General features: G+C 41.2%; 1 protein-coding gene across 1 annotated transcript in view; it reads right to left on the bottom strand.

Annotated features, from left to right (window-relative positions):
- Window positions 1–25,554, bottom strand: part of LOC109429111 (uncharacterized) — a 142,659-nt gene that overhangs the window by 70,077 nt on the left and 47,028 nt on the right. The window contains exons 4-5 of the mRNA XM_062843443.1: window positions 15,629–17,892; window positions 14,709–15,309 (exon numbers count right to left, since the gene is read on the bottom strand). Coding sequence (XP_062699427.1) covers window positions 14,709–15,309; window positions 15,629–17,892 — 2,865 coding nt within the window. The remainder of the gene's footprint in view (window positions 1–14,708; window positions 15,310–15,628; window positions 17,893–25,554) is intronic.

The raw sequence follows: 25,554 nt of genomic DNA, 5'->3' as shown, positions 1-25,554 counted from the left end.
ATCATCTAAAACTCTAAGCAATGCTTTCGAAAACTTCCTCAGACCCCCGAAATCCCCTTGAGATCTCCTGGTATCCCGCTGAAGCCCCTTGGGGCCTTCTGAAGCGCATATGTAACCTTCCTTTGCTCTCCCCTATAAACAACCCCCGGCCGCCGTTGCAACAGTTCCAGGCATTATTAAATATTCTAATGCACAATATTGATTCTGAGGGACAAGGCATAAAAAAGGTGCATAAAATAAAATAGCATGAAAATAACATGCATAAAAAAGGTTTAGTGTACTGATATTTTTTCGATAAAAGGCACCATGAACAGAGAACAAAAGGTCGAAAATGTTTTACTTAGTAGGAACTCACTTTGTCCACATTGAAGCAAAATTTCCAAATTAATCTTTCCGGTAGGTTCTATTTTTGTTGAACTCTTCGGCAGATGTTCATGAAGAATTGTCTAAAGATCAGAAAGATTCACTGAAGAGATATTTGGCAATCTTTAAGAAGAAAATTCTCGGTCCTGTCCACAAAATTCTTGGAGATACTGTTAGACAAATTCTTGTTATACTTGATATTAGCATCTCTGAAGGAATTGCACAGCGCTACATTTTTTGGTGGCTCAAATGCAAACTTATGTGTCTCTGAAAGATTTTGGGTCAATTTGGAGCAACACCAATATATAGCAATATAAAGAACAAAATATGCGATTTTTGTTTTTTTTTTTAAGAAATCAAAGGGTAAATTGTCGACTCATGCAACATATTTCGTTTTACCAAATCAAATTTGATAGTTTTAAGCTATTTATGTTAGATACCTATAATATTTCCCATACAAGTCACCCTCCAAAAGTTGCCTGCAAGTTTACTTACTTACTTACATAAATGCACATAAATTGACCAATTTACCATTTGATTGCTTAAAAAAATCCATGCTTAGTGGCTTGCAGTCCAAAAAGCGTATATTTTGCCCTAAAAACTGAGGTGCATAAAGTAACGACTTGTTTCCAGTTCAAGGGTTGTCTAGGCTAAGTCGTCACCTACTATGATTACTAATCCGGTGATTCCCAAAGTGGGCGAAATCGCCCCCAGGGGGCAAAAATCAGGCCGAAGAGGGCGAAAATATGAAAAACCAAAATTGGGGGGCAAAATACTAAAAAAGGGGGCGATTTTTTGAATAATTGAAAATAATCAAAAGTATTGAAATACTAGTCCAGAATGTCAACTGAATCATTGAAAATCCCTAACATTTCAATTTTTGTTGCTTCTAGGATTATTGAAAAATGTTTGTTTTGAGATCGACTACATTTTATAGATTTTTTTTTATGTTTATGAGGACTCCGTCAAAATTCGAAGAATAAAAACACAAATAAGACTGCTATATGAATTTCCTAAATAATTCCTAGGAATTATGGAGATCTAATATTATACATGTTAAGAAACTATGAAGAAACTTTTATAAGAGATTATGAGAAGAACCGTTTTTTACTTGATAAGAAAGTTTTGTTTTTAATTCATGGGCGTTTTTTTTTCATGGAATTTTCAATCAAAATCATGATGTTTCAGACGAATTTCAGAACACGTTTTGGATGGGAGCTATCACACATTGTTTGAAAATTTCTAACTTATTACTAGTAGCTATTTTGATTTTTTTCGCGAATTCAGCGTTGATTTCGCTCAAAACCGATTAATGACTGTTGCATATTTACTTATTTGACAATAGAAGTTTCTCCAATTTATACTGACTTTTCATTATTTGCCTTTACTTCGAAACGCTGGCTACATTTGAAAATACACAGATATATTCCTGATTTGTTCTTTCTGTATAAAAAAATATTCTCTAAATTATATTTCAATATCCCACCAGTAGTAGAACCCTTTTCAAAACCACTAGTAAAATATCTGGTGTAAGATAACGAGTTTTCGAAAATGTTTACAGTCCGTTCTGTTCGCTCGTTTTTGTTCAAGAATATGTATAGCACAAACATGATTTCAAAATGTATTGTTATACATGCAATAATGCGTTTTTTTTTAATAAGAGAGATACTAATTTAGATACATTAAATATCAGTTTCGCCACAGTGAGGCGAATAGTGGGTTTTTGAGGGCTTCAGCTTAACAAAGTTTCAGCCTTTTTTCATAAAAAAAAATAAATCTCATTTAGGGGGGCGAAAAAGTTTTTTCTCAAGCTCCAAGGGGGCGATACCTCCTAAAAGTTTGGGAAACACTGATCTAATCTAACCTTATTTACCACAGTGTAGCTCAAAATTGTGACGTGCTGGAGCAAATCTGAGCCCAGATTCGGATTCAGCGGCCCAAAATCCGTCGGAGATACATAAGTTTACTCTTGAGACAGATCAACGGTTAATTATTTTTGTTATGCTGTATTGAAAAATTGTCAGAAAAAAAAATATTGCAGGAATGCCCAAGGGAGATCGCAGAAATCTCACCCCACCTTACTATGCCAACTTTTGCAACTTTTACTACGAACTAGCTGCCGGCGAAGTGGAATCCTTTTCATTGAATTTGAGCCACCCTGGCAACGCAATGATAGCAACACATGCAAAACCAAACATACAATATACACACAGCTGCTGATTTTTCCACCATTTATATGAAAATCGTACACGGCAGAATGAAGAACTATCTCGTATGTACATGGGAGTAGAAAATTCAGCATCAACAAATATCCCTTATTGCCGAACATGGGATTCACGCAGATTTTTTTTTTTCGTTTCGCACACGCATTTTCACCTCACTTTGGACTCACTTTCGAAATAAACATTTCAGGTTTTAATGGCACTTCCAACACAAACTGATCTCGGATCGGTATGCGGTTTTTAATGGGAATATTTTTTCGCACCAAACAGGAAATATAATTTGCATTCCATTACCCAGCTTGCCGCTTAGGGCTAGGAAGGATGGAATTCTGGTTAAACTTTAATTACACTTGTCGCTGGGCCACCGTTTTTCGTATAACTTCCACACCACGCTTAGCATTTACACACGTCTAATCTAGTAGATTGATGAGGGTATTTCACTCGTTTCGGGCAACATTATTGCCTTTACATTTTCGTTCGACATTTCCCAGCAAGGCAAAACAAACACTCTCGCTTCGATTATTTTATGAAAACTGCGTTGTACCAGCAGAAGTTGCTATTTCCCTGTCGCGGCGACGACGGCGGTGGTTCATCAGCGGTTTTCCTCCCCGAACTGAGTGGGAAAGAGCGCCATGGAAAAGCATCAAGTGAGCAGATGGACCTTGAGTAGCGAACGAACTGCTGGCTGGCTGGAGAGAATCACGCTCTCTGCTCCGATTGCGTGGAAAACATGTGGAAACTGTCAAACCGAAAGGTGGAGAATCGTTTCCCATTATTCGCTTCACGGGCAGGAACGGTGCGAGAAAAGTCCGGAAAATACCTTCCAGCAACTACACCTTTGGTTTCACTCGTTTATGAACGAGTCACAATAGGGGAATGTTGGGTGGCTTGCGCACTAAAATGCATAGCTTTATCATTAAAAGGGGGAGCAAAAATGGACGACCATGCGTCTCCATGAGGTTGTTAACTCTAAAAGAATTTGGGCAACTTTTTTGCATACTTTTACTCATACCTTTTGACCTAGTGGATGGGTTCTCAAAATCAAAAAGGTTTTATCAAGGGGATTAGTTGTGCTATCATATGTATAAGGACTGTTCATTAAAGAAAGTGGACATCTGTTCACCAATAGTTTAGAGTTAAAACTAAGCAAATAATTGTGAATTTTTGCTCAGTGTGTAAAAACATTGTTCACTTTGGCAACGCATTCAAAGAAAACGGAAAAAATGAGAAATTTCGAGCGTCGGGTCGGATTAGCTTTGCGACTAGGTATCTATAAATTCTGCACAAATGGTGTTAAAAAAAGTTGTCGTTTCGAGAATCGGCATACTAGTACACTTCTGGGACCGCATTTTTTCAACGCTGAGCAGGGGACAGATGTGGCGGATTATGTAGGGTACATCAGAACCGAAAAAATGGGAAAAAGTTTTTGGTGTGGCAAGCCATTGCGATTGTTCATGCGGCTCAAGGAGTTCTTCATATTTCGCAACGGGAACAATTGACGGTGAAAATAACAGAGAGGAATGCATCAAAAAACGACTTCTACCCATCTACCGAAAACATACGGATCCTCCATTGTTTTTGCCGAATATGGCATCCGCTTATTACGCTTCTTCTACACTAGAGGTGCTCAAGACGGAAAAAAGTCGATTTCGTCGAAAAATGGCAAAATCCACGAAACTTCCCCTAACTGCGTCCTGCGGAAAGATATTGGACAATATTCATGCGGCATCTCAAGAAAGATGGAAGAGAAGCAAGCTCTGTTGATTGCTTCGAAAAAATTTGGTCTGCGGCTCAAGAAAGGCTACGGAGAAAGTTGTGCAGAATCTTATGGGAGGTATTGCGACATTTGCACCCATTTAGACTCGGCCGAAATTCATTATCATCACAGTCGAATTTCGCACACGACTTCGCAGCGGCTGGCATACACAAGTTCGGTTGAGTTCATGACAGGGGCGTCGGATGCACAACAGGTAAACAAAACAAGTTTGATTAGTGTGAAATTTCGCTGAGAAATGAAGATTCAGTGGATTCTCAAATTATCACAGTTGTCTAAACATCTATGAGAAACCCAATATCAAGAGAAAACACCGAGCGTTCTTCAGAAATGCGAAGTAAATGTTCAAACTCACGTGAATTCGGCCACATGTATGTTGATTGTCATTAATAAAAAATAAACTCATGAATTTGTTCGAAAATATTTTTTTTTCTATTGAAAAACAGGTGTCCACTTTCTTTAATGAACAGTCCTTATATGGAGGTTATATTATGCTAGAACATTTTGGAGATATAGCTGCAAAGGTAGTGTAACCTCTTGTTTTTCACTCGATTCGGATATTATTTCTATTAATAAAAATTCAAAAAAAAACTTGTTTCGGTTGTAGCTTCTAGGTAGAAATAATTTATGTCCTTTTACCCTGTAACATAGATCTCCAAGTTATCCAAAACGTCCAGAAGTTTTGATCATAGTCTACAGAATACAAATAAGTTTGTTAATTTTTTAAATCACTTGAACTTTATTTATTACTAGCTGTCCCGGCAAACTTTGTCTTGCCGTCTTGTGGTGGTTTGACAACTGTTGAGCTCAAAAAAAGCACCGCACTCTTGATTGATTTCATTTCGGTCGTGTTGATTTCCTTCCCAGCTCATGAAAAACAGTAATTTATCAATTTTTCTACTTTTTCAGTTCATTTTCGTAACTTTTTGTACATATAAACACAGCCACCACGAATACGAACCGAACCGTGCAAGAGTCATCGGGATCGGTTCAGCCGTACATGAGTTTTGTTGCCTCAAAGGGACTTCAAACTCATTTTTATATAAATAGATAGATATTCAAAAGAATATTTTAAAACATGAAATAATGATGGTAACCTGGCAATATTATGCAACATAAAACACTCTAGAGTTTTGATTGTAAGGCACCTGTAATAGGGTACTAAGGGGCTATCCATTAATTCCGTAAGGGAATTTTCGCGATTTTCCGACACTCCACCGCCCCCTTGTAAGATTTCTCAAACCCCCCGTCCCTCCATAAACCCTTACGTAATTGATGGACAGCCCCTAATGTTTACATGTCAGAACTAATTTCATTTGATCCATACTTGTAAATTAGAGTATAAGATATTAATTCCACATCAATGTCGATTCCTTAGGCCACCTAATTTATTCTGAAGTTAAGGCCTTTATATCTACTTTGGTAATAATGCATCGAGTACATTACAAACTCAGTATAGTACGTTTCGGTAGTCTTAGAAGATCCGTTGAATCATATGATACTTATATATATTTGTTAGAGGCAACCGGGATCATCCAAACTATTCTGATGTTGTTACGATTTAAATTGGAATGAGCTTTCAATAGAGGTGCACAAATATTTACCGATTTGATTCATACACGCAAAGCGAGAATGGGAGAAACATTTTCAGAGCGTGTGGGATATCTGAGGTCACCTTTAATAAAGGCCTTTAATCTGCACTCATGTTTTTCCCTCTTACAAAATTTAAAGTTAAAAATAAATCTATATATATAAAAATGAATTTCTGTCTGTCTGTCTGTCTGTCTGTCTGTCTGTCTGTCTGTCTGTCTGACCGCTATGCATTCGGAAACTACTGAATCGATCGGTGTGAAATTTTGTGTGTGGGTACTGTTGGGGCCGGGGAAGGTTCTTAGCTTGGTGCGGGACCTTTCCGGTCTCGGGAACGGGTGGCTCCCATACAGATGGTTCTGCGGGGGACGTCCCTTTGAAGCTGCATGTCAAAAAACACAGTAGGCAGGCAGTACGACGTTTGCCGGGACAGCTATGTGCAATAAACATTTCAGAAGTGTTTAAATGGGTTCAATTTTGAAACTATTTTGTTGATCGCGGAACCGCCTCAATCAATAGATTTTACGACACATACCTGATTGAAAGGGACATTAAATGGAGACGGACCGGATGTGCCAGCGTCCTGTAGCTTCATAGGAGTATGGCAAAGTTACTGACAATCATAGTCTAGGTAGGTACATTACTTTCAATGGTGATTGCAAACCGCAAGAAGTCCGGACTGATTGCGTTAGCTCATGCGTCCTTTAGCGCTGTCGGTCAGGTAATTTGTTGACACTCCATGTACCTACCTACGCATTCAAATTAGAAAAAAAGACCAATCCAACGTTGGCAAAATTGACACAGCCAAGGACGACCGCGAAGCTATTATTATCTTTAAGACCAACATCTCTCTGAAAACTCACGAAATGGAACGAAGGTAAATCTATTGCTTTCCATATAGACAAAGAAGACGTCCTACAGAAGTTACTTTTCATCCTTTACACGAGCGGTTGGGTTGTCGATTCTTGGGGATCGAAATAGGTAGGTGCCATGAATGCAATCGTTTTAATTTCCCCCTTAATAAAATTCAAAATCCGCGCGCAGTGGGATGAATACCAAAAATTAATCTACATATTCAGCTAACATCGAATAAGTTTCTTATATCTGAATCCTAAAAGAAGGCTATGTTCCAGAAAAGTTTATTTAGGCTAGAGTTTAACATTCAATTTTTTATCAGTTTTCATTAGTTTTGGAAGCAATGTTCAGTCCGTAAATTCAATAAATTAAATTTCTTACGGGAAGGTGTGAATTAAATAAAGTGGTCATTCTTTTTTTTTTCTTTGAATTGGGATTTGATCATTTGGGCAGGGACCCCTGCCTCTGTTCTTCACACACTGTTTCTAAAGGTTTAATTTCGTGATCATAATATTTTTGAACCTAAAAATATATTCGAAAGATACATCGTGACAACACCAAATCACAATCACTTCTTTTTCGATTCCCAACTCCGTTCAAGCCATTTTTAAAAAAGTGTGGACGGAATTAGGAACCGAAAAAGGTGATTTGAATTAGGTGATGTCACGGTATTATCTTTGACGAATAGGAATCGGATTACCTCTGGGGGAGAACTAGAGATTCAACATGATTGCTCAAGCTAAGGCGTCAGTAAGAGCAGGTAAGACACTATTTTTTCGGCTTAGGTCATAGAGCGTTGATAATGGTGAGAATCTTCACGAAATAGGAGTACGCCAGTATTGATGGTGGTCTGCATTTAGGCGCTTCAGGATTCAGCCGGTCCGATTTTACTACCATGGTACAGACCTATATATCAGCAAGCAAGGACAAGTAAAACGATATCGGGACGCAGAATGATCGCGCTAGCATCCACCGACCGAAAAATTCAACTGGCTTAAGAAGGCAACCACCAACCGGCAGGTTTCTGAGGAGTACTACAACCCGGAAAAACCGGGTGATTTTTTCTGGAGGGGGCGCAGGGGGCCTAACTTGAGATGACATGGTCGCACGATATTTGAATATGCAAATCTGGATTGCAGTTTTGAAGAATCAAAATGACTGGATTCTCCCAGATATGCCTTCAAGAATGCATCTAGGGATTCCACAAGACATTTCTTTGGGGATTTGTCCTTAAGTGGGGATTTAGATTTCTTTAGTGAATGTTCCAGTGCTGTTTTCGCAGTTTCCTTCGAGATTTAAACCAGAGATCTTTTATAGTATTTCTGCAGGTATTCCTTCAGAGATGTCTTCCAGAATTTCACTTGAGATTGCTCCAATTAATCCATCTGGAATTCGCAGTATTTGTAAAGGAATGTCTAGCAGAAATTCTTGAGATCCAATTGTTCCTTGAATAATTCGTCCATAAATTATTGCATACATGGAATTCTTCAGAATTTTTTATCCAGTAATTCCTACAGAATCTTCCAGGAATTCGCTAAGAAAACTCTCCTGTGATTCTTAAGGAATTCCTCATGGGGTTTCTTGAAAAAAATCACCCGGGAATTTCTTCTGAGATTATTCGGAAATAACTTTTGGTTTATTTTGTGGATTCCTTCAGGGATTCGTCTAAAAAAATCCTACAGGGATTCGTCCAGGAATTCCTCTATAAAGTTCGCTAGAGATTCCTATAGAAATTCCTCCAGGTATTCCTGTAGATATACCTTGAGCAATTCCTCTAGAGATTCTAACAGGAGTTCATCCAGGAACTCCTCCAGGAATTCTTTCAGGGATTTGTACAAGAATTCCTCCAGGGATTCTTCCTGAAAGTTCTCCAGTGATTCTTCAATAAAATTCATTAGAAATTTCTCTAGGGATTTCTCTAGAGATTCCTCCAGGAGTTCCTTAGAAGATAGCTCAAGGAATTTCTCTAGAGATTTCTCCAGAAATTCTCTCAGGTATGTCTACTGGAATTCCTTCAGGAGCTCCTGCAGGCATTCCTTCAGGAGTTAATCTAGGGATTGCTCTTGAAATTCCTGCACGAATTCTTTTAGGAATTCCTCCAGGAATTCTTTTAGAAATACCTCGAGGCATTCATCCAGGGATTTCTAAAGGGATGCCTCCAGAGATTCATCTAGGCATTCCTTCAGGATTTAATTCTGGGACTCCTCCAGGAATACCTTTAAGATTTCCACCAGGAATTACCCCAGGAATTCCTGCAGATACTAACTCAGGAATTCCTGCAGAATTTACCTCAGGAATTCTGGATTTCATCCAGGCATATCCTCCAGGATTTCCTTGAGGAATTTTTCCAGAAATTTCTCCTACAGGTATTCCTCCAAGGATTCCTCCAGAGATTTGTCCAGGAATTGCTTCAAGGGATCCCTCCAGGAATCCCACAAGAATTTTCCCAGGAATTCCTTCAGGAATTGGTCCAGGTATTTACCAGAAATTCATTTAGGGATTCCTCTAAAGATTCTTCCAGGAATTCTTCCGATGATTCCTCCAGATATTCCACCAAGAATTTTTCCAGGAATTCCTCCAGAAATTTCTCTGGAAATTCATAATGGAATTTCAGCAGGTATTCCTCCAGGAGTTCCTTTGGAGATTTCTCAAGGATTTCTCCAGTGATTCCTCAGGGTATTTTAAAGAAATCATGAAATTCCAGTAAAAATTAAATAAAAAAATCATCGAGGAATTTCTCCTGAAATTCTTTAAAGGATTCCTCCAGGGATTCTACCTGAAAGTTTACCAGCGATTATTCAAGAAAATCCTCGAGAAATTTCTGCAGAAGTTCCTCTGAAGATTTCTCAAGGAATTTCTTTAGATATTCCTCCAGGAATTCGCACAGACATGTCTCTAGGCATTCCTTTAGGAGCTTCTCTAGGGATCGCTGTTGGAATTCCTCCAGGAATTTTTTTAGGAATACCTCCCCAGGCATTCCTCCAGGAGTTCCCCCAGGGATTTTCATAGGCATTCCTCCAGGGATTCATCCAGTCATTTCTTCAGGGTTTGATTCTGGGACTACACCAGGAATACCTTTAAAATTCCACCAGGAAATACCCCAGGAACTCCTGCGGAAATAACCTCAGGAATTCTTGCAGAAATTAATCCAATATTTCGTACAGAAATTACAACGGCAATTTATAAATAAATTAATAAACTCCAGGAGTTTATAAATGAATAATTCAAAGAATCCAGCGATTCCTCCAGAGATTTCTTCAGAAATTTGTTCAAGAGATTCCTCCAGTAATTCCACCAGGATTTACCAGTAATTTACCAACAGTTCCTCGAGGAATTTACCAGGAACACCTTCAGGGATTCCACTAAAGATTCTACCGGAACAGAAGATATTAAAAACCATCAGAACTCAACCAATTTAAAGTGTCGTAGTGAAAGATCCACAATTAAAATGGGGCAACACAAAGTTTGCCGGGTCAGCTAGTAAATAAATAATAAATAAATCTGCACTCATAACACAGCATCGTGCAACCCAAAACTTAAGTAGTACAGTGCATTTTAGTATGAGTTGTTCCAGATCATACAAACCAATTCTGAAGCTGATATATTCGGTTTACATTTGTATCTATCATTAAAACTGCACGAATATCAGAACTTATCCTATTCTGATCATATGTGTAATGCAAGTCGTGGGACATAAATTTCGACCAAGTTTGGGGTCACCACTCAATATGATGTATCAGCCAAAAGTTTCGGGTCACTTTCGTAAAACAAGGAAAAGTGATTTGATGATATCTTCGTCACCTATTGTTCAATTTTAATTCTTTTTGGCCCATTTCAAAGATAATTTACTAAATTTATGTTTGATCTCTTCAATTTAACTTATTCAACATTTTTTGTATACCGTCAAGGCACCATTCACCGTGGATCTAAGAGGTTTCGGGGCAAATAAGGGCTGTCATTTGACACCAGTCTTATAAACATTGTTGGTGCCGCTTTTAATTGCCTTCATTATAGGTTAAAATTAAAGCAATATCCACAGAAGTAGAAAATTTTTCACAAAATTTGGTGATATAGTACAATAAGTAGAGGGTAGTAGGGTCGTCTAATTCCGTGGTAGGTCACCATTCACCGTGGTAGTAGGGACCCATTCACCGTGTATGAGAATTTTTTTTCTACTTTGTTTAAAAATGATCAAAACAACCCAGCTAAGGGAATTTTCTTCGTTTAAATTCATTTCAAGTAATAACTTGCAAGATTTTATTAGAAAAACGAATGTTCAAATTTTCGATTTTTTCTAGATATATGGGACAATATGGGGCACGGTGAATGGAGACCATTGATTTTTAGGGTACCCAGTTACCGTGCCTTTTTGTTTCAATAAAAAAGTACAAATAATCGTACTTTCTTTTTAAACTTACTTCGGTTATGCAAAATACATACCTGATATGTGAATTTATTTGCTTCTTGGTGGAATAAAAACGTTACTACATTTAGTTTATCGCTTAAATCACCTTAGCGCAGTTTTCGTTTTTTTCACTATGAATGCAGTGAACGAGCAGAAACCCGCTTCATGTAAACACACTTTAGTGTCAAAATGATACTTTTAAATGTTTCTAATGAGCGTTTTGACAAGGTAACAATACATTAGTGTTGTATTGGTGAAATTTTAGGGAAATTGTCGTATTATTCAATCATAATATGGAAATAATGAAAAAATATTCGAAGGCACACGGTGAATGGAGCCCCCACGGTGAATGGCGGCTTGACGGTATAAAAATGTTGAATAAAGTTAACATATTTCGTCACATTTAAAAAAATAGGGCAATTGGCTTCTTTAGCGGTGTTGAGATAATTCCATATTCTGAATCTACATGCCAAACCGAGCTGAAATCCAAATTTTCATGAATGTTGGTACCCGGGAACTTATTTAAAAGTTGGTCTGAAGTTTGTATGGGAGCGATTTGGCGAATCACCCCTTGTCGCATTTCTCACTGGGCGGAGCTGTCAAGCAGCTTTCAAAATGTGATTTCAAAAAATCTCTTAGAAATTAATTTTAGGCACCAAAACAAAGTTCTAAAAATTTGAAAAAACCTTAGTGGTTCAGAAAAAGATGCTCTTTCGTATGAAATCAAAAAATCAATACATTATCCTTAATTTAAAAACCCAATCTATACATATAAAATGTAGTGGCATACGTGGGACCGCGCATAACTTGCGAACGGAAGGTCCGATTTTGATCGTCTTAGTTTTGTTCTGTAAGGTTTCACGAAAGGAAGATTTATGACGCAAAAAAAACATGGAAATATTGAAAGATTTTAAAAATCGATCTTCCATACATTTTGTGACCGGGGACTTGGTCTTGGATAGAAACTTGAAACGTCAAAAAACGCAGTAGGCAAGACAAAGTTTGCCGGATACAGCTAGTTTGACATAAAGTTTTAGTATATAAATTTTAACAAATACGTGTGGTTCAATGTCTACGCAGTTATGTAGTATGTACCATCCATTATGTTTCAAATTAGCCAAAAAGAATTAAAATTAAATTAAAGATGATATCAACAAATCACTTTTCCATGTTTTACAATAGTGACCCCAAACTTTTGGTTGATGACATTCAGGAGTTAATTTACTTAATAACTTTTTTTTCTAGATTTTTTAGCCAAGTTCTGTAAGAAGCAGTTGAAAGCTAATAGAAAATAGGTTATATTACCGCTCTTATCTTAAAATTTGGTCGGACCAATTTCCAGCGACCCTGCCGTAAGTTTTGATTCATTTTTTAGAAAAATTTGGCAGCTTTAGCTAAAGTTTGCATACAAACATTTTTGAATATATGTATTTTCCATTTAGATCATGTTTAAAGTTTCTTTGGCTTGTTATCTTTTAAATGAGATCTTCTTCTTCTTTATGGCTCTACGTCCCCACTGGGACTTGGCCTGCCTCGCTTCAACTTAGTGTTCTTTGAGCACTTCCACAGTAATTAATTGAAGGGTTTTCTTAGCCTGCCATTGCATGAGAAAAATTTCCCGACTGGAACGGGAATCTAACCCGGGCGATCCATAGCCATAGCCACTAGGCTAACTGGAAATTGGCGAAGATATGGGCATAAAAAATGACCCCAAAATTTTAATCGGGAGTGTGTACTAAGAGGCTTCCTGGATCATCTGAACTATTCTGAAAATGAGATAGATGGTTTGAATTTGTAATGGTTTATCTGAAGGCCATGAACAAATATCACGAATATCTCAGGGATTTATGTATTTTGGAAATCCTGTAGTGTATCCTGCAGTGATTGCTTCAGAAAATACTCCAGAGATTACGTGAGTAGAATGACTATATGTTGAAGACTCACGTTAATAAATAAACGAACAACAACAACTCTAGAGATTGATCCAGGAATTCTTCCAGTGGTATCTGTAGAGATTTATCCAAGAATTCCTCTGGGGATTATCTTGCGATTTATCTAGGGATTTCTTTAGAAATTCCTCCAGGGATTCATTCAGAGATTTTTGCAGAAATTCCACTACGTAGATATTTATTTATGGGTTTATTATGCATTTCACCAAGAATGCTTCTGAAGTTTTCTCTGGAAGCCCTCCAGCGATTCCTTTGGAAATTACTTCTGGAATATATCTTGGGATTTAGTATGCGTGCTGCATTTCCGAGTACTCGGTAAACGGTGAATATATGACGAAGCCTGTTGATTTGAGTTGAAAAGTTGATCGATTGGTTACCATCAGCGGGTGACCAATCGATCAACTTTTCAGTGCAAATGGTCATCCGGTTCTTCAGATTTGTGCTTTAGAAAATTTCAGGTGCGGCTTCCTCATATCTTCACCTTAAGAGCAACTGAATTCAGAATCCTGAATCTTCAGGATGTTTTGTAGTTCTTAAACCGCTGTGGTAATGAGCTATAAGCTCTCTTTACGTTTTATAGTTATAACAGTGCTCTTTTCAGGGCGCTGTTTAAACCCATTGTGGAACGCTTATGCGTTAGTGCCCTTATCCAAAGTGTCTTTTCCTATTTCCCTACCTGTCCCTATCCCCGTCCCAATCCTCATTCCCTTCCTTTTTCCTCAGGTAGATGATGAAATAGGCCTTTATTATGGCGATGGCACAAACGTCCTAAATGGAGGATAACGTGCCTCTGGAGCCGACCTTTCGATATATGATACCACCTTGAGGTGGGGCATAACGACTTGTGGCATTTCCCGCTTTGAATTCTATTCTAATAACATACCATGGGGCTCCATTTAACTATTTACAGCAGCGATAAAAGGTGCAGGAGGCGGATGATAGTTTCCACAACACAGCTCCCAGAATCACATTTGCTGATTTGATTTGTCTTTATTAAAGAGACTTTCAGCCTTTGGCTGGTTCGTCTCTTATTCACATTTGCGTTATATACACATTGCACTGAATGTTTGAACTTAGATCACTTTGAAATTTAAAGCGGACAGCAACATTTGTTTCCAGTACCATTTTTTAGCCTTGTCGTCTACGCTAATTGCACTTAGTCAACGACTCAAGAGTTCACAAGAATCGCTTAGTTTTCGGGTTACAAAAATGCGTTTGAAAGTATTTTTTTTTTTTGAAAATGCCGATGGTTCCCATTTTCTTATATCCAGTGAACCAAATTTAAAACAAAAATCCAACTGTAAGTACATCTGCTTCCACGCTCATAAAATTTGTCATCATCGGATTCTTTCGCATATTTGAAACGTAATACACAGTTCATATTAATAAAAATCAAATAACTTTAAACTCACATATGCCACTGTCATCGAATGTGGGAGGTACGTGTGTCATAGTGTGATGCTTTGCATATGCGATAGACGTTGACCACTGACCAACTTCAAGGATGCATGAATGTGAGCGAAAATCGGAGGAAATAAACTTCTACTTACCAGGCACTTGAGAACAGCTGTGGGAAGCGCATTACTGGCGTTGTTGTTTGGACTGGCACCACCTGTAAGTTGCTCTGTGACGAGTTTTTCGCTGGATCCTTTCAACAATTCTGCTAGCAATTCTGGAGAAGCTACCAAACTCTTGGGCTTGTCCGGCGTACCAATAGTGAAGCTGCGTTCAGATGGGGTGCGACTGGCTTGCGAATATCGGGTATCATCAAGACTTCGCTTCTGATGTTTGTCACAGTTTCCCGAGCTGCGTTTACTGTGTTTCTCATGGTGGTGGGCAGTTTTATCGGATAGATGGCTATCCAAAGAAAACTTTTTGTTTTCCAATTTGCACGGAGCTTTTTCCGACTTATCGGAGTCCGTGCTCCTTTGCTCGATATTACCGAGGTGACGTTTACTACTGGGTGAGGTCTCTGCGCCTAAATCTGCCAATTTAGAAGGACTGGATGCTGTCCTACTGTGACTAGGGAGTGGCAGATTGGCGCTTGCCTTTCTTGGCTTGAAGAGTTTACTTGAATGACGATCGTTGGTCTCGTCCATGGATTGACTGCCGCTGCCTCGGTTTCTACTGGCCGACGGAAATGAGTGAGAACTGTGGAGGAAAAAGTGAAATCATCTTGTTCATAATAGAAACTTTTCATTAGCCTAAACTTTTGGAATTTATGTTTTGCCTTCTCGTATAGCAAGGGTACGAAAATAGTTCGGCAAGGTTCGTTCGATAACACGACTGATGTAGAAAAATCGTCGTCATACTATTTTATAAAATACAACTCAACACAACTCATTTGTGTTGCATAATGCTTATTATGTAACTCAAATGTAACTCTTTTTCAATATTGAACTAATTTTAGTTACATAATGAACCAGTGCAGAAAAGTAGATCATTACCATACCGAAAAATTGATCCTTACCTTTCGTGTCGCGCGAGCTCTTCCAGGATTTCGTTGTAGTGTACTTTGGAAGGTTTCTTCATCTCCGCCTCTAGCATTTGCCCGTACGGTCCTCGAAGTGGCCGTTTGGAATACCGCCTCAAGTCGTGTTCACTTGACGGAGCTGGAGAGGCACTCGTGCGGTCCCTTGACGAAGCACGCTCGCTCTCGTTGTCAGACACCGAATCGGAACGAAGAAAAATGTTTTTGAACGAACGGACTGGAATTGAGGAAATTGGTGCAGAGTCATCTTTTTCGTCGGAGCTCTGATAGGTAAGACTTTTTCTACGTAACCCCCGTGGCCATTCCGGTCTCGAAATGTCTGAGTCTGGCGTGTTGGGACCCAGAAGAAATGGGTCGGGCCCATGGTATATGCTAGAATCTCTCAATTTCTCGGGGGACGAGGTAATATCCTTCGAGCTGAGATCCGTGCAACTTTCTCCACTGAGATCGATGCTGGAATCTTTTTCAATGGTAAGTCGGCTCGGACGCCAACTATCATCGGGGGTGCAGTTGTCGTTGGAGTCTGACTCTGGATCTAAGTTGGTGTCTATGGCAGGCCACTGAATATAAATACCTTTCCGTCGCTTGGACTTATCAATCCTTCGTTTTTCTTCCATCTCACTGTTGCAATTACTGATTGCTTCGCCACTGTCCTCGTTGTTGCTATGTCGTTTACGTACTTCAACCACTTCTCCTTCAACTGACTCTACTCTTATCAATGCTTCCTCGGGAGTGGGAGGGGTTTCAATTATTGTAGTAGATATTTCAGAATCTGGTTCTGTGCAAATAATCGACACGGGTGGCGTACACATTTCTCCATTCTCAAACTGGTTAGATTTGATTGTGCTGTTCAAAGCTAGTTCTACAAATTGTTCCGCTCTTTCATCAACCGTTCCCAATTTCGACATTTCTACTTCTAAAACATCAGGAGGGCTATCAATGACTATGGCTTCCACTGGATTCAGATGCACCTCACTTGGCTCTGATGCATTTTCACTGGATTCTATAATACTGTCTAAGCATTCAGTTAATTTGGTACACTCCGTCATAGACGCATCGATCCATTGTTCGGAAGGCCGAGCAGTACTCCATTCACTAACCACACAGTCGTAAACAGGCACCGGTATCAGACAAGTGGTAGCCTGCTGCAAGCATTCTTCATCTTTGGCCAAGGACTGCGGTGTTATTGGAATCCCTTCCTCAACCAGTGGCTCCAGTATCATCTCAGATGCTTGTACCGCATTGATCTCCGCTTTCTTCTGTATAGAATTCTCATTCTCGATAGTTTCCGAATGTTCTGCTTCTGGATCTTCGACAATGGTTTCAATATCAGAGTTTCTGTTGGACGACAGTTCTTTTCCATCGAATCCTTCAATTCGTTCAAAGCCGTCGGGTGGGCTTAAGTTGATACTGAGTTCGCTTTTCTTCAAACTTCCTTTAGAAGTAACGTTCTCTTCGAACGAACCACAGGGTTCTGAAGCAGATGAAAGCTGTGCTGGGCTACAGCTTCTGGTAAATTCTTTCTTATTTCTTGGGAGGGTCACACTATCAACTGCAGGACCTTCCTTCCCTCGCATCAAGCTATTCTTTATGGCACCTAATGCTGAGCGTATGTACTTTCCGGACGAATAATCTACTTGAGAAAACGAAGCACTTCGGAATGGAATTGTTTTTTGAGTATAGGAACCAACAATAGTTCTAGACTCTGGTCTAGATAACTTGGTAAAAATGTCATCGTCTTCCTTGAAATCTGTACTTGTTATTTCAACAACACTGACATTGTTTTCTTTGGTAGGAGAACTTTGTAAACTTTCTAAATTAGATGTGCTTACATTAGCACGGAGGTTGGCTTTATGCTCACTTCTGGGGGAACTTGGAGTAGATGCTCGATTGCCTTCAACGAATTGGTAGGGGAAATCAATTGACCGAGATTCTTTGGATTTTACCAGATTGCTACTGTTGTTTTCTCCTCTCAGGGTATCAATGTTCAGAAGACTGGCACTCGTTAAGCTAGTGGTGTTTTGCCGTTCGAAGGTTTTATCAAGACTCTGAGATGCTTTGGGTCGTCTGGGAGGTGGAACTGGGGGATTACGTGTTCCTTTCAAAAGTTCAGTCAGTTCTCGTAGGCGCTCAGTTTTAGTTCCACCTTGCTTGTCACTAGTTTTACCTTCACTCGATCCGGATGTTGTCTTTTTTACCAATTTTTGTAACCGATCCAAAGCATAGTTCTTTTTTTCCATTATCTGTAAAAAGAAAAAAGCTAAAGTTTTTACTTCTGCTAGCGGTTTTGAATTAGAAATTAGATTGTGAATGAGCATTAATGTCTCTAATAAATTGCTAATTTATTACTATTATACATAGGAACCTCTTGTTATACCGTGGGATGGATGGTGCATGAATGTAAAACGTGTATAAACTAAAAAAGGAGTAAAACAAGGATTTTTTGTGTTGGAGGCTAGTCCACCATGGCCACGCAGGCCATAGCGAGGCTAGCTCCGTCGATGCCTGTTTCTAAATTACAATGAAAATAAAACGCTAGACATCTTCCATCAAACTAGACGGCTGCCGACTGATACCTCAATCTGCAACCGCCACACTCTTTATTCCATTCAGGTATATACAATTCAACATACTTCTTCCAAATTTCATACCTCTGCCATCTCTCCAACAATTGTACCTACCAAAAACTGCCGCCGTTCACGTACCTGAAGGTTCGACGCTACCCGAGCGTTCAACGCTACCTAACTTCCGACACTCCTCCTTAGCGTCGCAACCTTCGAAACACGATCACCTCCTCCTGGCTCGAAGCTCCTCCTCACTCCAACGCTTGGCAAGTGGTCCAACTCCGACGCTTGCACCAGCTCTACACCAGTTTTGAGCTCCGACCAGGTTCATCTCCGAGCTCCACCTTCATGTTGTCCTCCGGATCACTCCTCCTGTCGCCAACCTCTTCGTCCAGATGCGACCACCGAGCTGCATCCGATCCAACAATCCTCGAGCTCCGTCCGGTGACCAGCCAGCAGTCATCCAGTTGACCCGTATCGCCAACATTCCCATGGATCCTGTCCTCCGTTGCAGCCAATCCATCCGCCCAAGGATCCCGTGCTGCGACTCCGCGACTTATGCGGCCGATCCTTCTCCCGGTCGATACGTGCTGTGGAACACGCTCCTGGGCCCATAACCTGTTGGAGGCTAGTCCACCATGGCCACGCAGGCCATAGCGAGGCTAGCTCCGTCGATGCCTGTTTCTAAATTACAATGAAAATAAAACGCTAGACATCTTCCATCAAACTAGACGGCTGCCGACTGATACCTCAATCTGCAACCGCCACACTCTTTATTCCATTCAGGTATATACAATTCAACATACTTCTTCCAAATTTCATACCTCTGCCATCTCTCCAACAATTGTACCTACCAAAAACTGCCGCCGTTCACGTACCTGAAGGTTCGACGCTACCCGAGCGTTCAACGCTACCTAACTTCCGACATTTTGCGCATATAAAGTCATGGCTTGAATGAGAAAACTCAGTTCGCGAGAACAAGTCTGGCTCATGGGCATTTCAGTTGGGGCTAAGATGGTTCCCAGAAAGTTCCCAGAAAGCCCAAAGTGTTCCAACAGGTTTCGTTGGCGTTTCAACGGTGATTTCACGGGCGTTGCAATAGTATTACAAAGTTTCAGGGATGTTTCAAGGGGCTTTAAGGGCGATTCATGGGGGTCTCAGGAACCTTTAAAGCGCTTCACAAGGAGTTTAATTTCACGGGCCATTCAAAGGGTTTCCAGGTGCGTCGCAGAGGGCTCCTGGAGCTATCTAAAGGCATTCCAAGGGATTTGAGGGGTATTTTACATTGATTACGGGGATTTCAATGGCGTTTCAATGGGATTATGGAGGATTCAGGGACGTTTCGTGGCACTCGTGCCTTTCAAGGGGTTTTGAGGGTCATTTCAGGGGGTTTTAACAACCTTTTAAGGGTATTCCAACAAGTTTCAGGGACATTTGAAATAAATTACGGGGATTTTAAGAGCGTTTCAATGGGATTACATATGGATGCTTCAGTGACGTTTCAAGGCATTTCAGGGGCGTTTCAAAGGGTTTCAAGGTTGTTTTTTTATCTGGATTGGTCTCAGGAGAATTCCAAAAGAAGAATTCGGACGCTTTTCAGTAGTACATATTATCCCCTCAAACGATCATTAGACCAACAGATACCCCTTGCAACTCTCTGGGACCTTATGAAACGGCCCTAAGACCCCTTTAAATCGCCCTTCAGACACCTTGAAGCACCCCTGAGAGACCCTGGAAGTCTCAGATGCTCTGGAACTCCTTCCCAAGCAGCACCTGCAACATCATCCAAAATGTGGTTTTCTATGCTTTGGTCTAAAAGAGTAGCAATAAAAGCGCACGCAACTTCCATCTTGTCAGTTGAGTTGCATTTAAACTCCGAATATCGTTAAGTTGCAGCTTTGTTTCATAGGAATTACAAATAACATCGTATTTAACATCGATTTGTGCAGGCGGAGCTTATATATTCCTCACAAGTGGCAATACAGTCAGCTTGCATTAAATGTGCTATGTAACACACATGAAACATCTTACTCTGGTTTGTTTGTTCAGATTAGGTTCCAAATGTGTTGCGGAGAACTTGCGCGTCTTTTCATTTTGACAGTTTTCTAACTTGAGGCAAAGACGGTACAATGAAGTGACACGTAACTTTAGTAGCTTTTATGGTGCATTGAGCAGCAAATTTTTCACAGAGCTTCTGGTGTAGTATGTAAGGTGAGTGGTTAATACTCCTGGTGTCCATGGTTCGAGTCTGAATATTTATTTTTTTATTTTTTATCATTCCCCCTAGCTCAAGTTGCATAACGATTTAAAATTTGCGCTTTTTGCGTTTCAAAGAAGAAGAAGCAATTGTGTTCTGTTGTCCTTAATTTGAACAGTGAATAAATTGCACTGATGTTGCTGGTACTGGCTTTGAAACAAGTCGTGTTGCTTGGGTTGCTTCTGAGATCCCCTGAAGTGCCCCTGAGACCCCTGGATTGCCCCTGACACCTCATGGTACGCCCCTGAGACCCCCTGAAGCACCTTTGAGACCCTCTGGAGCTCTTTGTGGCACACTGAAGCGCCCCTGGAACACCTCGTGGAACCCCTTGGGATCTCCTGAAAAGCCCCCTTTTTTTTCCTTCTAAACCATAGGGGGATAATCTGCTCAACAGACACCTTAACAGGAAGGCTGAGGCCGTCATCTACAACAAAAATAAAAGCAAGGACTACTCTCTCCTCGTACCCACTAAATCATTCCTATGGTCGCTAAACTCTACGTCTCTCCGGAACCACCAAGAAGGTATTGCTTCAGAGAGCTAGTGCATATCGCACCCTCAAGGTTAGCTGCGTAGCCTAGCAGCAACGAACATCGATGACTCGCTCTGGAAAGTCCATCACGGTAACATGCTGGCGCTTAGCCAGTTTTCCGAGTGGTCCTCGCACTTCCTTTGTCCTCGGAAGGCGGGCAGGGTCAACCCCGCCCGCGCCCAACTGCTTTGTAGACATCAAGAACTGATGCCCACGTGCAACCCGATCTGACCTGCTGAAGGCAAGGGTATCACTACCCTTCAGGCCCTATCAGCTGCACCAGAAGGTTGCTGACAGCAGGGTCTCCACCTGCCCCGACCCTTGCCGGGGACCCCTTTCCAACCGCGGGCTCGGATCCAACCCAGTAGACCGACGCCATGACAGCAACGCTACCGGGACTTCCTCTCCGCGGCCTCTTAATCGCTGTAAGGGGGGATCTCGACCGCAGGGCACCGGTATGACCTACGAAGCCGACTCCGAACCCCTGGACCACCTCTTGTACTGCATCTGCACTAGCCACTCTCAGAGTCCACGCGCCACCTCCTCTGTAGCTCCCAGACGATATGGGTGATAGCCGTTGAAACGGCGTTCAAGCCAAACTCATCCCTACACATCCTCTGGACCAAGTTGTCCGGGTTTGTGTCCTCCCGTTTCCTCTAAACCATTGCACACTGGGCATTCGGGAGAATCTGCATGCCCGAAACGGTGTAGATACTGTCGGAAGCAACCATGACCTGTAAGGACCTGTGTCAGGTGGAATGTAACTTCCCCATGGCGCCTATTAATCCAACTATCTACCCTCGGTATCAACCTATGGGTCCACCTTCCTTTGGTGGAACTGTCCCACGCGCGCTGCCATTTGACCATAGAGGCTATCCTGGCTGTCCTGCGTATGCCTCTTTCCGAGTAGGAGAAAATAGCTGATGAATACCAAACTCAGGTATGGAAAACCGAATACCTACAACCTGAATGAGATATTTAGAAGCCCTGCATAAGAGGTAAAATACTTAAAATAATAACTGGTGTATATTCTGGGCATAACACGTGAATATTGACCTCAGGTATGGTAATACCTAAATAATAATCGGCGATTTTTCCATATAAATAGCGATTTATTTATAACTAAATAATACCTCAAGCAGTCCAAAACACTAAACCAATATCTCGTTGAGGTATTTCATCAATACCTACAAAATACCAAAATAGGTTATTTTCAAGACCTGGGTCACCGACCAATACCTTGTCTTAGTATGATACCTGACTTTGGTATGCTGCAGTTATGTGGCAGTTATTCGTTCCTGCTCGGGTTGTGCCGCGCATTTCGAAGCACTCCATGTCTTCACTGATAAGAATGCTGATAGGCACCATAACAGTAATGACGCAGAGAGCGTCGTGTGACACGGTACGCGCTCCCAACCCTCAGGCACATAAGCCTTGTAAGTACTTTCCAGCTTCCGTCGGTAGCATTTAGTACTTAGCGCGGTGCCCCACGCCGGGCCGCCATACCTAAGTATGGACGTAGCAACACTAGCCAGAAGCTTGCGCTGAGTGGCGTACACCGCAGAGCTATTGGACATCATCCGGGACAGTGCCGCAATAGCTGTGGAGGCTCTTTTACAGGCAAAATCGACGTAGCTACCGAAGGTAAGCTTATCGTCGATCATCACGCCCAAGTGTTTGACGGATCGCTTTGACAGGATAGTGCACTCTCCTACACTGATCTCCGTCTGCTGCTCCGACTTCCGGTTGTTAACAACCGTCACCTCTGTCTTGTGGTGAGCCAGCTCCAGTTTCCTGGATCGCATCCATGCCTCCACAACCTTGATCGAGTGGTCGGTAGTCAACTTCACCTCCTCGATCGTTTCACCGTAGACTTCGAGCGTAACGTAATCGGCAAATCCGACAATCTCCGCTCCCACTGGGTACTCTAACCTCAACACCTCGTCGTACATGACATTCCATAACACCGGACCCAGGATGGAACCTTGCGTGACTCCTGAGGTTATGTGAAAGTACTTCCGACCCACCTCCGTGTAGTAAACTAGTACTCGATTCTGAAAGTAACCTTCGAGAATCTTGTACAGGTACCCCGGTATCCCCAGACGCAAGAGCGCATCGGCAATAGCAGACCAGCTGGCGCTATTAACCCTTTATAAGGCAGTGGCAACTATATTGCCACCTTATACACATATTTTTTTCTGTTCGTTTAGAAAATTTTTACAACTTCTGTTTTAACTGATGGCACATTAGGCCTTTGTGAACACTCATGATTTTTTTGAGCCATAACAAATATGAATGGGCTTTTTTAGAACAAAATATATCTCCAAAAACATCCATTTTTGAGTACATGAAGGTTTATAAGCTCGAAATTCTGTTATGGTGAGCTAATTGAAAATCGAATGATGGGGAATGAAAGGCCTACGTTCCTTTTACTTGTGGACAAAATTTCAACTTGATTGCTTCATTATTATTAGAAACTCAGCCTTTTGAAAAAATGTACTATAATAAATGGACATGTACTAAAATTGCCATAACGTCCAAAATAATTGGCCAATCGAGTTCAAATCCATACAAGTAACTCATGAATATTAGGGCAATAACCTGTCAAAAAATCAGCATGATTGATGAACGCATCACAAAATAACAACATTTTAAACTTTGTTGACAAAAAGTTGAAATTTAGACCAATTTTTTTCATACAAAATCGACCATCGAATTTTTTGAAAATAAAAACGTTTTTGTTCATTACACCACATGTACTTTATATTCCAATGTAGAACGAGTGAATTCCGTGCCTGGTTCTCTCGGCCTTATAAAGGGTTAAACACATTCCTTACATCCAGAGTCACTACCGCGCAAAAGCGAATTCCCCTCCTCTTAGGCTCGAGTGCTTTCTCGGCGGTTTTTGTAACCTAGCGTCTACGGAAGACCTTCCCTTCCGGAAGCCGTACTGGTTGCTCGAAAGACCATTTTCGCCCTCGGTGAACTTCAACATTCTATTGAGAATGATCTTTTCGAGCACCTTCCCCGCCGTGTCAATCAAGCATATTGGTCTATATGCTGACGGGTCTCCGGGTGGTTTCCCCGCCTTTGGCAATAGTACCAGGCTCTGCCTCTTCCAAGCTTCTGGGAAAACTCCCTCGTCCAGGCATTTCTTCATAGCAGACCTGAACATCTCGGGAGCCTCTGCAATAGCTACTTTTAAGGCCAGGTTCGGAATCTCCCAAAAAATGGCCACGTGGTTTATGGACAGACCATTAAGGCACGAAAACGAGCGTGCTTTGAAAAAAAAAAGCTGCCAGGCAGCCAATACGACCCCTTGGGGAGTTGCCTACAGAGTACTGGAATGCGTTCAACAGCGTCAGGTGGGCCGCCATTCAATTCGCCATTTACCACATAGGAGTCCCGAATGGATACTGGATAGTTACTTCTAGAATAGGGTGCTACTCCTCGACACCGCACGATCTTCTCCAAGCGCTCACTGAAGCAACTCCGAGTCATGATTGATAACAAGCTTAACTTTGGCAACCACGTGGAATATGCTTGCAAGAGAGCAAGCATAACGATTATGATATTATCGAAGATAATGTCAAATAGCTCGGAGTAGTCTCAAGTAATGTTGAGTGCCCCCCCTTCCACACCCAGGAGCTTGAGTTCAGCGGGAGGTCGAAGTACTAGCCAGGACCCGAGCATCCAGGGGAGAGTGAACAACTTCAGTAGGTCGGCTCCAGGTTGGTGACAATCACGTATGTGACAGCCCTAATCCCACCTAATGCATCTGACAGGAGCCAACATCTATCGTGTATCCACAATGGATTCCTTTGTGGATACACAAATGTTCACATACAAGATGTTGGATTCTTAAAAATGGCGGCCTCGCACCCTGGTGGCGACAATGGGCTTGCTACGTCAGTTTGCAGGTTAGTGTGGGGAAAGGGAAGAAAGTGATGTCGGAGTGTTGTTGGGAAGTGAATAAATTATTATTATTTTTGGCAGAGTTCACGCATTGATGCGTGGATGCCGGAAAAAAAATGATAGATTGCGTGTAGATCAGAGATGGCATTTTACCGTAGCGATTCTCTGCGGCGTCAGTTTATGGACCACACTGGGGATAGGAACATTTTTCACCACACCAAGAAGCCAGTTTCTCTTGTTTTGGGTGGTGGGTAGACCAAGCGCTAGTGCGTGCTCTTGCTCGTTCGCCTTAGATCGACTGTGGCTCACTCTTTCGCGCGCATCGCTCTCGCGCGCTCTCCCGTGTTTTCACCCAGCAGTCACCTAATCATCACCATGGTGTCACCCCCCACTTAAATGAAACAACACAGCGCGCACGAGTAACTTTCACGCAGCGAGCAAAAAGACAAAGGAATTTTCACTCATATTTGTGTACGACTAGATCAACACAAAAAATGTCTTCGAATGAGTGTAATCAGCTTCGTATCTTTTAATTCCGCCCTATGTTGCTTATCCTTTGACAGATACCGTAATCCGGGGTCAAATTGATCGCTTTAAAACAACTTTTGTGGATAACATTAGTGAAATTCTAAATATTGC

This window comes from Aedes albopictus, unplaced genomic scaffold (assembly GCF_035046485.1).
Source record: "Aedes albopictus strain Foshan unplaced genomic scaffold, AalbF5 HiC_scaffold_22, whole genome shotgun sequence".
Classification (NCBI taxonomy): domain Eukaryota; kingdom Metazoa; phylum Arthropoda; class Insecta; order Diptera; family Culicidae; genus Aedes; species Aedes albopictus.
This window is presented reverse-complemented; position numbering and strand designations above follow the sequence as displayed.